This window comes from Bombina bombina, chromosome 4 (genome assembly GCF_027579735.1).
Source record: "Bombina bombina isolate aBomBom1 chromosome 4, aBomBom1.pri, whole genome shotgun sequence".
Taxonomy (NCBI): domain Eukaryota; kingdom Metazoa; phylum Chordata; class Amphibia; order Anura; family Bombinatoridae; genus Bombina; species Bombina bombina.
In genome coordinates this window covers 1,088,674,666-1,088,691,365 of record NC_069502.1, presented here as the reverse complement: position 1 = coordinate 1,088,691,365, position 16,700 = coordinate 1,088,674,666, and the positions used below count along the sequence as shown (strand labels likewise).

Sequence of the window (16,700 nt, the reverse complement as noted above, 5' to 3'; positions counted from 1 at the left end):
GGATATTTTATTTATGTATCTTGCTATTAATCAGATAACAGTTCAAAATAGCTCAGCGGGAATCTATTAGGCATACGTTTGTATTCGTAATTTAAAGAGGTATTCCCTCTCACAAGTAAAGAGGGTATTACCCCAGACATATGTATATACAAGCCAATATAAAGGCTAAGTGACCCACAGTCTAAAGGGATAGAAATATATTGAACCAAGTTGCAATAGATCCTACAGATTCCCACTGTTTAAAGTAATAGGTCTCAAATCGCATACAGGAGATGTGTTTTTAATGTCACAGTGGGCAGCAATAATACCAGTAATAGTTGCTGTCTTTTAAGATAAATTAATAAAAGGTATTTTTTCTTTTTCTTTCCTACACTATATCAGAACGGCTACGTTAAACATGTAGTTAAAGTCATCTCCGTTGATCTTGAGCGGAACATGACTGATCATTGGTGGTTTTGTATACATTGAGAGCTAGATGAATCAGTGTGGGATTATTTATCTGTGTCTCCACTGCATATATAACTGAACTACTAATTCTGTTAAATAATAACCCAATAATAAAATGCTCTAGCACATTAGAGTACTTTCTTTTTGCTCTTTATGTATCTTTTTTTTTCTATAAATGACTATAAATAAAATGCCCATTCTTTTTCTGAATTTGTATTATTTATTTTCTCGTTTTTAAATCACATGGTTAGTAATACATTTATGTTTTTAACTGCTATCAGTCTTTACTCTGAGCTAAGTATTTTTAGATTGACTGTTTTTATATAATAATCAGTTAACAGTTTACACTAACAATAAACAAATTCATTACAGGTTTCCCTGTTTGTCAATAGCATTCTGTAAATGTTTTAATTTATGCCTTTCCCAGGCTCTGAGACAAAAATATTTGGATGAAGAGAATCTGCAAAAAGTATCTGTCAGAAGATTTAATTCTTTTCATCTGTTCTCAATGACTGAAGTAAAAGATGAGAAAACAGACTTTGACTGTCAGCAGTGGATTCGGTGCTCAAGCGTCTTTTATCCAGAATACAACCTTATTTTAAGGTAGAATTTTAATGATATTGCTTTGTATATAAGAATGACGAGCATAAACATTTTTAGGAACAAAAATGTAAAAATAAATATGCTTGTAGATAGAGAATTATGTGATGATTGTGGAGAATTCTACTTTATTTGCATCAGTTTGTGTACAATTGTATTATGCTTTGAGTATGCAATTTAGCCTGTTCTAAAGCACAATAATGTTAAAATTCTAAATTAAATATCTAATTATTTTATTAAAAATGTCACATTTCCATACTCTTCAATACAATTTGTCTACTTGTAAGTTTATTTCTCTTCAATATCGCACAAGATAAAATGTATGCTACTGTGATTGTGATACCTTTTAATATCTACACTAACAGATATAAACTGCACATATCGGTCAGGATTCCAAATAAAAACAAACAAATAAATAAAAAAAAAATAGTTTGGTTTAACCTTTTAACGCCATTAGGAAGTTCCATTCCGTCCTAAATGTGCTGGGCTTTAGCGCCGTTAGGACGGCATAGAACGTCCTAGCTGTTTGGCTGTACTGAAGCCAATGGCGCTTCCAGAATGCGATCGGGTCATGGATGGCGTGCCTAGCGTCATAGGGATGCCCCCCTTACCAGATCCCATCATTAAAATCTCGCAATCGCGTGCACGATTGCGGGATAATTTGTTTACATGTAGACAAATGAACATTGTCATCAAAGGTTTAAAACCTAACTTTGTTTAAAGGTACATGAAATTCCAACTTAAATTATATCATGATTCGGAGAGTGGATGTAATTATATGATCCTTTACCATTTACATCTATTATCAAGTTTGCTTTCTTCTCTTGTTATCCTTTATTAAAAAGCCAGTTCTGATGCAGAAATGCACACCTGGTGAGCTAATAACAGGCATATGTGTGTAGCCACCAATCTACAGTAATTCACTCTTGCTCCTTAGCTCACCTGGGTATTGTTTAATATATTTGTCAGCAATATCACCAACAAAGGGCTGCAGGGGAAGGTTTGTCTGTCAATTATAATAAGTGATGTTGCCCTGGGGGGATAAATTGAGAAGAAATATAAAACCATGTAGGATTGGATAAATTACATTTAGGAAAACATTTCAAAGGTTAAAGGGACAGTAAACACCTTGTAATTACAAGACATTTCTGTTGTGTTGCTATAGAATAATATATTCGCCAAGTCTAAACATTTTTAAAACAAATTAACATCTTGTTTTCTTCAATTGTTTTTATAATAGCCAAACTCTACCAACTATTTGCCTTATTTGGAGGAGCCAATCTAGACTTGAGTCTGCAGACAGCAAGGCTATCCATGGTTATAATGTTAGTAGGAAATGCATTTTTTTGCAGTAGTTATCAGTTAAACGCCACTTAGAGTAATATATGGGGCAGGATTTGCCTTGATAAGTTTGCAATGTGTGTTTCCAGTTCTCAGAATTACAAAAAAACATGATTTTAACAGCTAAATTGAATGGAAAGGGGGACACAATAAATATTGATAATACTTTATAATGTAATAATGTTGAACCAAAAGTTGTTTCATTATGTAAAACTAAACATTTTACATAAAAATAACAAGGTGTTTACTATCCCTTTTAATTCCAGAGTCAATTACACATTTCTGACTGTTACAAAAGAGGATCAGGACTTTGGAATTATTATTTCAGCTAATTTGGATAAAAATGTAGTATTGTAATCATGGGGGTGGGAAGAGCCCCATGGCCTATGCTGCAGAAAAAAGGGTGAGGCAGTGATTTAAAGCTACACTACGGAAATAAGGGTGGTGCCATAATTAATTATTGCAGGGGGGGAGGTAGGGGACACCACTACATGACAGAATAATTAAAAGTATATTAAAAAAAGCATGTACTGGCAGCTGTCTAAGATGGCCACCAGTAGTATGGGGGGGGAGGGGTTAAAGAGCTGTTTGGGAGGGGGATCAGAGTGGTGGGTGGGTTGAGGAGTGATCACTTCACTGTGAGGACAATAATAATAATTAAAAATTAATTAAAAAATAAAAAGCCCTAAACTGCACACTGGTAGACCTTCTGCCAGTAACTAAGATGGTGGTGACCAGTGGGGTTGAGGGACCAAAGAGAGCTATTTGGGAGGGATCAGAGAGTGAGAGGTGTCATGTGGGAGGGTAATCTCTACTCTGCATCAAAAATTAACCTTACAAGGTAATGGACTAACCCCTTCACTGCCAGTAATTACATGTAAGGTTTGGTTTGATTGAAAAGTATCTTAAAATTGTATCTCAATAAACTTATGTTTAAGTCAGAGTTTATTATTATAATCGGTTATTTGTAGAGTGCCAACAGATTCCGCAGCTCTATAAACATAGGCGGAATACATGGAAACATTTATAGGAATCAAATGGGTAGAGGGCCCTGCCAAGAGTCGCACTGTTGTAGTCGGCTCTTAAGAAGGTTATCTACAAACAGTTGGGCTCTTAGGCTTACATGCTAAGGGGGTTCAAGGGGATAGCAATGGAGGAGAGGAACTGGTATACAGAAAGGTTAGTGTGGGTTGTATGCATCCCTGAACAGAAGAGTCTTTAGGGAGCGCTTGAAGCTTTCAAAACTAGGGGGGAGTCTTGTGGAGCGAGGCAGAGAGTTCGACAAGATGGAAGTTTAGGATTTCTATCAAACTTCTAAAAGCAAGAAAAGCTTAAACTGCCCTCTCTCCCCCCTTGAGTGCTTTGCATGACATCAACAACATCACTGATGACATCACACATGACATTGTTGATGGCATCATCAGTGACATCACTAGTGGCATCACCTATGATATATATTATAATCTGAACCATCTAAGCTCACTCTCCCTTACATAAGCCCCTAGTAACCTTTTCATTCCCTTCTTCCTTACATGCAACCACCTTCTTATCCTCACACTTAAACTTCTCCTCACACTCTCATGTATGTTTACCCCACATACATTGACCTGTCACACCCTATAGCTTATCTTCTCAGAAACCTTACCTCACACTCTGCTTACCCTCTCAATCAAACTAACCCTCACACTCCAGCTTCTGTTTATCCCTTTAGCCCTCCCTCCTTAAACACAGCCGCCTCCTCATCCTCACTTCCCACCTCCCTGATATCATCATCCTCCCCCTCTCACACAGCTTCCTCTTCACAAGCTGCTTTGCACTCTCTTATTTCTCTCTCCCTCATACACCGCTCCCCCCTCATCTGCTATGTTTTTCATACAACCTCCTCTTTATCCTCTCACCACTTCTCTATACACAGCCCTGTTTATCCTCTTAGCTCACTGCCCTTCATGTTCTAGACCTTGCTCACCCCTCTGTCCCATATGCACTGACTCCTTATCCTCTTATCCCCTACCTTGTATATAACTTCTGCTCACTTATTAACACCACATTAATACATATCTCTAGTGGCATCACCTGTACTGTTATAAAAGTAAAAAAACATTTAATATATAATTCTGCACAAACTGTATACACAATATATATATATATATATATATATATATATATGTATATATATATATATATATATATATATATATATATATATATATATATATATATATATATATATATATATATATATATATACTCACTCACCGGCCACTTTATTAGGTACACCTGTTCAATTGCTTCGTAACACAAATTGCTAATCAGCCAATCACATGGCAGCAACGCAATGCATTAAGGCATCTAGACGTGGTGAAGACAACTTGCTGAAGTTCAAACCGAGCATCAGAATGGGGAAGAAAGGGGATTTAAGTGACTTTGAACATGGCATGGTTGTTGGTGCCAGACGGGCTGGTCTGAGTATTTAAAAAAAAAACTGCTTATCTACTGGGATTTTCATGCACAACCATCTCTAGGGTTTACAGAGAATGGTCCAAAAAAGAGAAAATATCCAGTGAGCAGCAGTTGTGTGGAAGACAATGCCTTGTTGATGTCAGAGGAGAATGGGCAGACTGGTTTGAGATGATAGAACAGCACTAATAACTCAAATAACCACTTGTTACAACCAAGGTATGCAGAATACCATCTCTGAATGCACAACACGTCGAACCTTGAAGCAGAGGGGGTACAGCAGCAGAAGACCACACCAGGTGCCTCTCCTGTCAGCTAAGAACAGGAAACTGAGGCTACAATTCGCACAGGCTCACCAAAATTGGACAATAGAAGATTGGAAAAACGTTGCCTGGTCTGATGAGTCTCGATTTCAGCTGTGACATTCAGATGGTAGGGTCAGAATTTGGAGTAAACAACATGAAAGCATGGATCCATCCTACCTTGTACCTTGTATCAAGGGTTCAGGCTAGTGGTGGTGGTGTAATGGTATGGGGGATATTTTCTTGGCACACTTTGTGCCCCTTAGTACCAATTGAGCATTGTTTAAACACCACGGCTCACCTGAGTATTATTGCTGACCATAACCAACCCTTTATGACTACAAAGTACCCATCTTCTGCTGGCTACTTTCAGCAGGATAATGCACCATGTCACAATGCTCAAATCATCTCAGACTAGTTTCTTGAACTTGACAATAAGTTCACTGTACTCCAATGGCCTCCACAGTCACCAGATCTCAATCCAAAAGAGCACGTTTGGGATGTTGTGGAACGAGAGATTTGCATCATGGATGTTCAGCCGACAAATCTGCAGTAATTGCGTGATGCTATCATGTCAATATGGACCAAAATCTCAAAGGAATGTTTCCAACATCTTGTTGAATCTATGCCACAAAGAATTAAGGCAGTTCTGAAGGTAAAAGGGGGTCCTAGCAAGGTGTACCTAATAAAGTGACCGATGAGTGTGTGTGTATGTGTGTATATATATATGTGTGTGTGTGTGTGTGTGTGTGTATATATATATATATATATATATATATATATATATATATATATATTGCACTTTTTTCTAGTGATGTTATACCCATGGTGGGAGTGGGGGCAGTTTAAGTTATGAATGTCCTTGCTTTCAAACATTTGATAGGAAACTTAAAGGGACAGAGTACTCCAGAATTTTTCTTGTTTAAACATATAGCTAATTCCTGCATTATCCATTTCTGAGTTTTGCATAACCAACACGGTTTAAATAATATACTTTTTACCTCTGTGATTATCTTGTATCTAAGCCTCTGTAGACTGAAACCTTATTTAAGTCCTTTTGCCAGACTTGCATTTTAGCCAGTCAGTGTCCTATCATAATTAACTCCACAGGCATGAGCACGATATTATCTATATGGCACACATGAACTTACACCCTCTATCTGTGAAAAACTGTCATTCTTTGAAATTAGCATATGAGCCTACCTAGGTTTAGCTTTCAACCAAGAATACCAAGAGAAAAAGCAAATTTGATGATAAAAGTGAATTGGAAAGTTATTTAAAATTGCATCTATCTGAATCATAAAAGTTTAATTTTGACTAAACTGTCCCTTTAAAGGAACAGTAAAGTCAAAATGAATCTTAATTTCTGGGATATAGTACTGTATTGTATTTTAAACATTTACAAAATACTTTTAATATCTGTTTTGCTTAGTTCTCTTGGTATCCTTTCTCTTGCATCTGTCTTTAGTAGCCTATGGCAGCAGTATTTGGAACATTGTATAACACTACAATAAACAATGTTGCAAACACAATTGCAAATTTTAAAAATAAAGTTAATTTGAAAGTTGTTTAAAATTGCAATCTCTATCAGAATTATGAATGTTAAATTTTGACGTTACTGTCCATTTAAACTATGGCTTTAATGCACGTTTTTTGCCAATTAATCTCCTTGTTTTTTCCCAAATAAAATAAAGCAAATATAATATAAGCTACATATACGTTTAAATTCCTGTTTAAAGGAATAGTCTAGTCAAAATTAAACTTTCATGTATCAGATAGAGCATGCAATTTAAAGCAACTTTCTAATTTACTCCTATTATTAATTTTTCTTTGTTCTCTTGGTATCTATATTCGAAAAAGCAGGAATGAAAGCATAGGGGCCGGCCCATTTTTGTTTCAGCTCCTGCATAGCACTTTTTGATTGGAGTCTAAATGTAGCCACCAATCAACAAGCGCTAGCCAGTTGCTGAACAAAAAATGGACCGGCTCATAAGCTTACATTCATATAAAGATACCAAGAGAACGAAAAAAATTGATAATAGGAGTAAATTAAAAAGTTGCTTAAAATTGCATGTTGTATCTCAAAATGAAAGTTTAATTTTAACTAGACTATCCCTTTAAGAAAACATAACCAACACTTTTATTCTGCTAGAAGGGGCACTAATACAGTATATTATATTATATGGATATACAGTATGTTTGTGGGAAAATTGTAATTAAAACAACTTCCCTTTCAAGCAAAAGACAGACCTAAACTGCTTTGCTACCGTGTCACAATGCAGATAGGATGCATTCTATTTTCTAAGCATTTTACAATTGCAGATATCACTGATTTAAAGGGATAGTAAACATATTGTAATTACAAGACATTTCTGCTGTGTTGCTATAGAATAACATATCAGTCAAGTCTTCACATTTTTAAAACAAAATAACAACCTTATTACTACAATTCATTTTCAGTAGCCAGACTCCACCCACCATTTGCCTTATTTTGAGGAACCAATCTGGGCTTTAGTCTGCAGACAACAAGGCTACCCATGGTCGTATAGTTAGTATAAAATGCATTGTTTTGCAGTTGTTATCTGATAAACCACTTATGAACAAATATGTAGCAGAGTTATCCTTGAAAAGTCAGCAGGGTGCATTTCAAGTTATAAGAATTAGATATTGCTAAATTCACAGAGCTAAATTACCTGAAAAGGTGGCAAACTAATTAAAATTATATTGCAAAGTTGTTTCAAAAACATAACTAAACATTTTATATAAACATCCTAACATGTTTACTGTCAGTTGAAATGTAGTCAAAGTTCACAATACACTTATTTACCTAACAGAAAAGAATGTTACCGAACTTGAAGCAAATACAAGTTAAATTATAGTGAAAATATTTTAGCTTATTTTGTATTTACTACAAACTGAGACTTTATATCCTGTGAGAATCACTATCCACTTTCTATGATGAATCACTTAAAGGGACAGTGTACACCAATTTTCATATAACTGCATGTAATAGACACTACTATAAAGAAGAATATGCACAGATACTGATCTAAATATCAAGTATAATTTTTTTTAAAAAAACTTTCTTAAAAGCTCCTAGTTTAGCATTGTTGAAGAGGTCAGGCTGAGACACCCAGTGAAATGGCCTGGGAAAGCAGGAAGAACAGACACTTCCCCTCTCCCCTGCATATGAAAAGACAGATTATACAAGCAGGAGCAAGCAGGAATCTGTAGACTTCAGTCTACATTTGATACTTTGGGGCTTGGTTAGGAGTCAATGAACAATGTCCCTTTAAAACATGAAAGTGATACAAGATAGCTATAAAAAACAGAAACTAGAAACTATCACCTAAACATCTCTATGTAAAAGAACAGAATTTATGCTTACCTGATAAATTACTTTCTCTTGCGGTGTATCCAGTCCACGGCTTCATCCTTTACTTGTGGGATATTCTCATTCCCTACAGGAAGTGGCAAAGAGAGCACACAGCAGAGCTGTCCATATAGCTCCCCCTCTAGCTCCACCCCCCAGTCATTCGACCAAAGGTTAGGAAGAAAAAGGAGAAACCATAGGGTGCAGTGGTGACTGTAGTTTAAACAAAAAATTTTTTACCTGACTTAAATGCCAGGGCGGGCCGTGGACTGGATACACCGCAAGAGAAAGTAATTTATCAGGTAAGCATAAATTCTGTTTTCTCTTGCAAGGTGTATCCAGTCTACGGCTTCATCCTTTACTTGTGGAATACCAATACCAAAGCTTTAGGACACGGATGAAGGGAGGGAACAAGACAGGTACCTTAAACGGAAGGCACCACTGCTTGCAAAACCTTTCTCCCAAAAATAGCCTCCGAAGAAGCAAAAGTATCGAATTTGTAAAATTTGGCAAAAGTATGCAGTGAAAACCAAGTCGCTGCCTTACAAATCTGTTCAACATAAGCCTCATTTCTTCTGTTAAGTGTGATCAGTCCACGGGTCATCATTACTTCTGGGATATTACTCCTCCCCAACAGGAAGTGCAAGAGGATTCACCCAGCAGAGCTGCATATAGCTCCTCCCCTCTACGTCACTCCCAGTCATTCTCTTGCACCCAACGACTAGATAGGATGTGTGAGAGGACTATGGTGATTATACTTAGTTTTATATCTTCAATCAAAAGTTTGTTATTTTAAAATAGCACCGGAGTGTGTTATTACCTCTCTGGCAGAGTTTGAAGAAGAATCTACCAGAGTTTTTACTATGATTTTAGCCGGAGTAGTTAAGATCATATTGCTGTTTCTCGGCCATCTGAGGAGAGGTAAACTTCAGATCAGGGGACAGCGGGCAGATGAATCTGCATAGAGGTATGTAGCAGCTTTTATTTTCTGACAATGGAATTGATGAGAAAATCCTGCCATACCGATATAATGTCATGTATGTATACTTTACACTTCAGTATTCTGGGGAATGGTACTTCACTGGAATTACACTGTAAGAAATACATAAAACTTTTTAATAACTAAGAAATTATGTTTAACGTTTTTGCTGGAATGTAAAATCGTTTTCATTTGCTGAGGTACTGAGTGAATAAATGTTTGGGCACTATTTTTCCACTTGGCAGTTGCTTGATCTTTTTTCTGACAGTTTCTGTTCTCTCTCACTGCTGTGTGTGAGGGGGAGGGGCCGTTTTTTGGCGCTTTTGCTACGCATCAGAAATTTCAGTCAGCAGCTCATTGTATTTCCTGCATGATCCGGTTCATCTCTACAGAGCTCAGGGGTCTTCAAAACTTGTTTTGAGGGAGGTAATTTCTCTCAGCAGAGCTGTGAGATTATAGTTGACTGAGATAAAAAACGTTTATTCTGTAATTTTTTTCTGCTTTCAGAATTAGTTGTCTTTTGCTAATGGGATCATACCTTTGCTAAAGTTGTGTTGTTTACAAGGATTGAGGCTATAACTGTTTCAATTTATTAATTTTCAACTGTCATAAATCTTCTGTGCTTCTTAAAGGCACAGTACGTTTTTAATAATATTCTAATAGAATTGTATTCCAAGTTGCAAGTTTATTTGCTAGTGTGTTAAACATGTCTGATTCAGAGGAAGATACCTGTGTCATTTGTTGCAATGCCAAAGTGGAGCCCAATATAAATTTATGTACTAACTGTATTGATGCTACTTTAAATAAAAGTCAATCTGTACAAATTGAACAAATTTCACCAAACAACGAGGGGAGAGTTATGCCGACTAACTCGCCTCACGTGTCAGTACCTGCATCTCCCGCTCGGGAGGTGCGCGATATGGTGACGCCCAGTACAGCTGGGCGGCCATTACAGATAACTTTACAAGATATGGCCACTGTTATGACTGAAGTTTTGGCTAAATTACCAGAACTAAGAGGCAAGCGTGATCACTCTGGGGTGAGAACAGAGTGCGCTGATAATATTAGGGCCATGTCAGACACTGCGTCACAGGTGGCAGAACATGAGGACGGAGAACTTCATTCTGTGGGTGACGGTTCTGATCCAAACAGACTGGATTCAGATATTTCAAATTTTAAATTTAAGCTGGAAAACCTCCGTGTATTACTAGGGGAGGTGTTAGCGGCTCTGAATGATTGTAACACAGTTGCAATACCAGAGAAAATGTGTAGGTTGGATAAATATTTTGCGGTACCGGCGAGTACTGATGTTTTTCCTATACCTAAGAGACTTACTGAAATTGTTACTAAGGAGTGGAATAGACCCGGTGTGCCGTTCTCACCCCCTCCGATATTTAGAAAGATGTTTCCAATAGACGCCACCACACGGGACTTGTGGCAAACGGTCCCTAAGGTGGAGGGAGCAGTTTCTACTTTAGCTAAGCGTACCACTATCCCGGTGGAGGATAGCTGTGCTTTTTCAGATCCAATGGATAAAAAATTAGAGGGTTACCTTAAGAAAATGTTTGTTCAACAAGGTTTTATATTGCAACCCCTTGCATGCATTGCGCCGGTCACGGCTGCAGCGGCATTCTGGATTGAGTCTCTGGAAGAGAACATTAGTTCAGCTACTCTGGACGACATTACGGACAGGCTTAGAGTCCTTAAACTAGCTAATTCATTCATTTCGGAGGCCGTAGTACATTTAACTAAACTTACGGCTAAGAATTCAGGATTCGCCATTCAGGCACGCAGGGCGCTGTGGCTAAAATCCTGGTCAGCTGATGTTACTTCTAAGTCTAAATTGCTTAATATAGCTTTTAAAGGGCAGTCCTTATTTGGGCCTGGTTTGAAAGAAATTATCGCTGACATTACAGGAGGTAAAGGCCACGCCCTGCCTCAAGACAGGGCCAAACCTAAGGCCAAACAGTCTAATTTTCGTTCCTTTCGGAATTTCAAAGCAGGAGCAGCATCAACTTCCTCTGCCCCAAAGCAAGAAGGATCTGTTGCTCGCTACAGACAAAACTGGAGACCTAACCAGTCTTGGAACAAGGGCAAGCAGGCCAGGAAACCTGCTGCTGCCCCTAAAACAGCATGAATTGAGGGCCCCCGATCCGGGATCGGATCTAGTGGGGGGCAGACTTTCTCTCTTCGCCCAGGCTTGGGCAAGAGATGTCCAGGGATACCTTCTGGACTTCAAATACTCTCCTCCAAGAGAGAGATTTCATCTGTCAAGGTTGTCAACAATCCAGACAAAGAAAGAGGCGTTTCTACGCTGCGTACAAGAGCTCTTGTTAATGGGAGTAATCCATCCAGTTCCACGGTCGGAACAGGGACAAGGGTTTTACTCAAATCTGTTTGTGGTTCCCAAAAAAGAGGGAACTTTCAGACCAATCCTGGACTTAAAGATCCTAAACAAATTCCTAAGAGTTCCATCGTTCAAGATGGAGACTATTCGGACAATTTTACCTATGATCCAAGAGGGTCAGTACATGACCACTGTAGATTTAAAAGATGCTTACCTTCACATACCGATTCACAAAGATCATTACCGGTACCTAAGGTTTGCCTTCCTAGACAGGCATTACCAGTTTGTGGCTCTTCCATTCGGATTGGCTACAGCTCCAAGAATCTTCACAAAGGTTCTGGGTGCTCTTCTGGCGGTACTAAGACCGCGGGGAATCTCGGTAGCTCCATACCTAGACGACATTCTGATACAAGCTTCAAGCTTTCAAACTGCCAAGTTTCATACAGAGTTAGTACTGGCATTTCTAAGGTCACATGGATGGAAGGTGAACGAAAAGAAAAGTTCACTCGTTCCACTCACAAGAGTTCCCTTCCTGGGGACTCTTATAGATTCTGTAGAAATGAAGATTTACCTGACAGAGGACAGGCTAACAAGACTTCAAAGTGCTTGCCGCACCCTTCATTCCATTCAACACCCGTCAGTGGCTCAATGCATGGAGGTAATCGGCTTAATGGTAGCGGCAATGGACATAGTACCCTTTGCACGCTTACACCTCAGACCACTGCAACTGTGCATGCTAAGTCAGTGGAATGGGGATTACTCAGACTTGTCCCCTTCTCTGAATCTGGATCAAGAGACCAGAAATTCTCTTCTATGGTGGCTTTCTCGGCCACATCTGTCCAGGGGGATGCCATTCAGCAGACCAGACTGGACAATTGTAACAACAGACGCCAGCCTTCTAGGTTGGGGTGCCGTCTGGAATTCTCTGAAGGCTCAGGGACAATGGAGTCAGGAGGAGAGTCTCCTGCCAATAAACATTCTGGAATTGAGAGCAGTTCTCAATGCACTCCTGGCTTGGCCCCAGTTGACAACTCGGGGGTTCATCAGGTTTCAGTCGGACAACATCACGACTGTAGCTTACATCAACCATCAGGGAGGGACAAGAAGCTCCCTAGCAATGATGGAAGTATCAAAGATAATTCGCTGGGCAGAGTCTCACTCTTGCCACCTGTCAGCAATCCACATCCCGGGAGTGGAGAACTGAGAGGCGGATTTCTTAAGTCGTCAGACTTTTCATCCGGGGGAGTGGGAACTTCATCCGGAGGTCTTTGCCCAAATACTTCGACGTTGGGGCAAACCAGAGATAGATCTCATGGCGTCTCGTCAGAACGCCAAGCTTCCTCGTTACGGGTCCAGATCCAGGGATCCAGGAGCAGTCCTGATAGATGCCCTGACAGCACCTTGGGATTTCAGGATGGCTTACGTGTTTCCACCCTTCCCGATGCTTCCTCGATTGATTGCCAGAATCAAACAGGAGAGAGCATCAGTAATTCTAATAGCACCTGCATGGCCACGCAGGACTTGGTATGCAGACCTAGTGGACATGTCATCCTGTCCACCTTGGTCTCTACCTCTGAAACAGGACCTTCTGATACAGGGTCCTTTCAAACATCAAAATCTAACTTCTCTGAAGCTGACTGCTTGGAAATTGAACGCTTGATTTTATCAAGACGTGGGTTTTCTGAGTCAGTTATTGATACCTTAATACAGGCTAGGAAGCCTGTTACCAGAAGGATTTACCATAAGATATGGCGTAAATACCTATATTGGTGTGAATCCAAAGGTTACTCTTGGAGTAAGGTTAGGATTCCTAGGATATTGTCTTTTCTACAAGAAGGTTTAGAAAAGGGTTTATCTGCTAGTTCTTTAAAGGGACAGATCTCAGCTCTGTCCATTCTGTTACACAAACGTCTGTCAGAAGTTCCTGACGTCCAGGCTTTTTGTCAGGCTTTGGCCAGGATTAAGCCTGTGTTTAAAACTGTTGCTCTGTTTGTCGTTTACTCTGGTCAGAGGAGAGGTCAAAAGGCTTCTGCTACCTCTCTTTCTTTTTGGCTTCGTAGCATAATTCGTTTAGCTTATGAGACTGCTGGACAGCAGCCTCCTGAAAGAATTACAGCTCATTCTACTAGAGCTGTGGCTTCCACTTGGGCCTTCAAGAATGAGGCCTCTGTTGAGCAGATTTGCAAGGCTGCAACTTGGTCTTCGCTTCATACTTTTTCCAAATTTTATAAATTTGACACTTTTGCTTCCTCGGAGGCTATTTTTGGGAGAAAGGTTCTTCAGGCAGTGGTTCCTTCTGTATAAAGAGCCTGCCTATCCCTCCCGTCATCCGTGTACTTTTGCTTTGGTATTGGTATCCAGAAGTAATGATGACCCGTGGACTGATCACACTTAACAGAAGAAAACATAATTTATGCTTACCTGATAAATTCCTTTCTTCTGTAGTGTGATCAGTCCACGGCCCGCCCTGTTTTTAAGGCAGGTAAATATTTTTTAAGTTATTCTCCAGTCACCACTACACCCTTGGCTTCTCCTTTCTCGTTGGTCCTTGGTCGAATGACTGGGAGTGACGTAGAGGGGAGGAGCTATATGCAGCTCTGCTGGGTGAATCCTCTTGCACTTCCTGTTGGGGAGGAGTAATATCCCAGAAGTAATGATGACCCGTGGACTGATCACACTACAGAAGAAAGGAATTTATCAGGTAAGCATAAATTATGTTTTTTGAAAGCCCATGTGGAAGCCACTGCTCTGGTAGAATGAGCAGTAATTCTTTCAGGAGGCTGCTGGCCAGCAGTCTCATAGGCCAAACGGATGATGCTTTTCAGCCAAAAGGAAAGAGAGGTAGCAGTCGCTTTCTGAACTCTCCTCTTACCAGAATAGATAACAAACAAGGAAGATGTTTGTCTGAAATCCTTAGTTGCTTGTTAATAGAACTTTAAAGCACGAACTACATCAAGATTGTGTAACAGACGTTCCTTCTTCGAAGAAGGATTAGGACACAGAGAAGGAACAACTATTTCCTGGTTAATATTCTTGTTAGAAACAACTTTAGGAAGAAAACCAGGCTTGGTACGCAAAACTACCTTATCTGCGTGGAACACCAGGTAAGGTGAATCACACTGTAAGGCAGATAATTCTGAAACTCTTCGAGCAGAAGAGATAGCTACCAAAAACAAAACTTTCCAAGATAACAACTTAATATCTATGGAATGTAAAGGTTCAAACGGAACCCCTTGAAGAACTAAATTTAGACTCCATGGCGGAGCCACAGGTTTATAAACAGGCTTGATTCTGACTAAAGCCTGAGCAAACGCTTGAACGTCTGGTACCTCTACCAGACGCTTGTGTAAAAGGATAGACAGAGCAGATATTTGTCCTTTTAAGGAACTAGCTGACAATCCTTTCTCCAATCCTTCTTGGAGAAAGGACAATATCCTGGGAATCCTAATCTTACTCCATAAGTAACCCTTGGATTCACACCAACAACGATATTTCCGCCATATCTTATGTTAGATTTTCCTGGTGACAGGCTTTCTAGCCTGAATCAGAGTATCTATAACTGACTCAGAGAAACCACGCTTTGATAGAATTAAGCGTTCAATCTCCAAGCAGTCAGACGTAGAGAAACTAGATTTGGATGCTTGAACGGACCCTGTATTAGAAGATCCTGCCTCATTGGCAGTGTCCATGGTGGGACAGATGACATGTCCACTAGGTCTGCATACCAAGTCCTGCGTGGCAACACAGGCGCTATCAGAATCACCAAAGCCTTCTCCTGCTTGACTCTGGCGACCAGACGAGGAAGGAGAAGAAACGGTGGAAAAACACAAGCCAGATTGAAGGACCGAGGCGCTGCTAGAGCATCTATCAATACCGCCTTGGGGTCCCGGGACCTGGACCCGTAGAGAGGAAGTTTGGTGTTCTGACGGGACGCCATCAGATCTAATTCTGGAGTGCCCCATAGCTGAAACAGCTAGGCAAATACCTCCGAGTGGAGTTCCCACTCCCCCGGGTGAAAAGTCTGACGACTTAGAAAATCCGCCTCCCAGTTGTCTACTCCTGGGATGTGAATTGCTGAGAGATGGCAGGAGTGATCCTCCGCCCACCTGATTATTTTGGTTACTTCCGTCATCGCTAGGGAACTCTTTGTTCCCCCCTGATGATTGACGTAAGCTACAGTCGTGATGTTGTCCGACTGAAATCTGATGAATTTGGCCGCAGCTAGTTGAGGCCATGCCTGAAGAGTGTTGAATATCGCACTCAGTTCCAGAATGTTTATCGGGAGAAGCGTTTCTTCCCAAGACCATAAGCCCTGAGCTTTCAGGGAGTCCCAGACCGCACCCCAGCCTAACAGACTTACAATGACCCACTCTGGCCTGCGGAAAACATATTCCCTGAGACAGGTGGTCCTGAGACAACCACCAGAGAAGAGAATCTCTGGTCTCCTGGTCCAACTGAATTTGAGGAGACAAATCTGCATAATCCCCATTCCACTGTTTGAGCATGCATAGTTGCAGTGGTCTGAGGTGTATCCGAGCAAAAGGGACTATGTCCATTGCCGCTACCATTAATCCGATTGCCTCCATGCACTGAGCTACAGATGGCCGGTGAATGGAATGAAGAACTCGGCAAGTAGTTGAAAGTTTCAACTTTCTGACCTCCGTCAGAAATATTTTCATTTCTACTGAATCTATTAGTGTTCCTAGGAAGGGAACCCTTGTGAGTGGGGACAGAGAACTCTTTTTGATGTTCACCTTCCACCCGTGAGACCTCAGAAAGGCCAATACTATCTCCGTGTGAGCCTTGGCTCTGTGAAAGGACGGCGCCTGAATTAAGATGTCGTCCAAATAAGGC

At 40.1% G+C, this 16,700-nt stretch overlaps 1 protein-coding gene across 1 annotated transcript in view; it reads left to right on the top strand.

The window, feature by feature from the left end:
- The window catches only part of LOC128658203 (calmodulin-lysine N-methyltransferase), an 86,558-nt gene that overhangs the window by 29,811 nt on the left and 40,047 nt on the right, over positions 1-16,700 (top strand). The window contains exon 2 of the mRNA XM_053712730.1: positions 875-1,050. Coding sequence (XP_053568705.1) covers positions 875-1,050 — 176 coding nt within the window. The remainder of the gene's footprint in view (positions 1-874; positions 1,051-16,700) is intronic.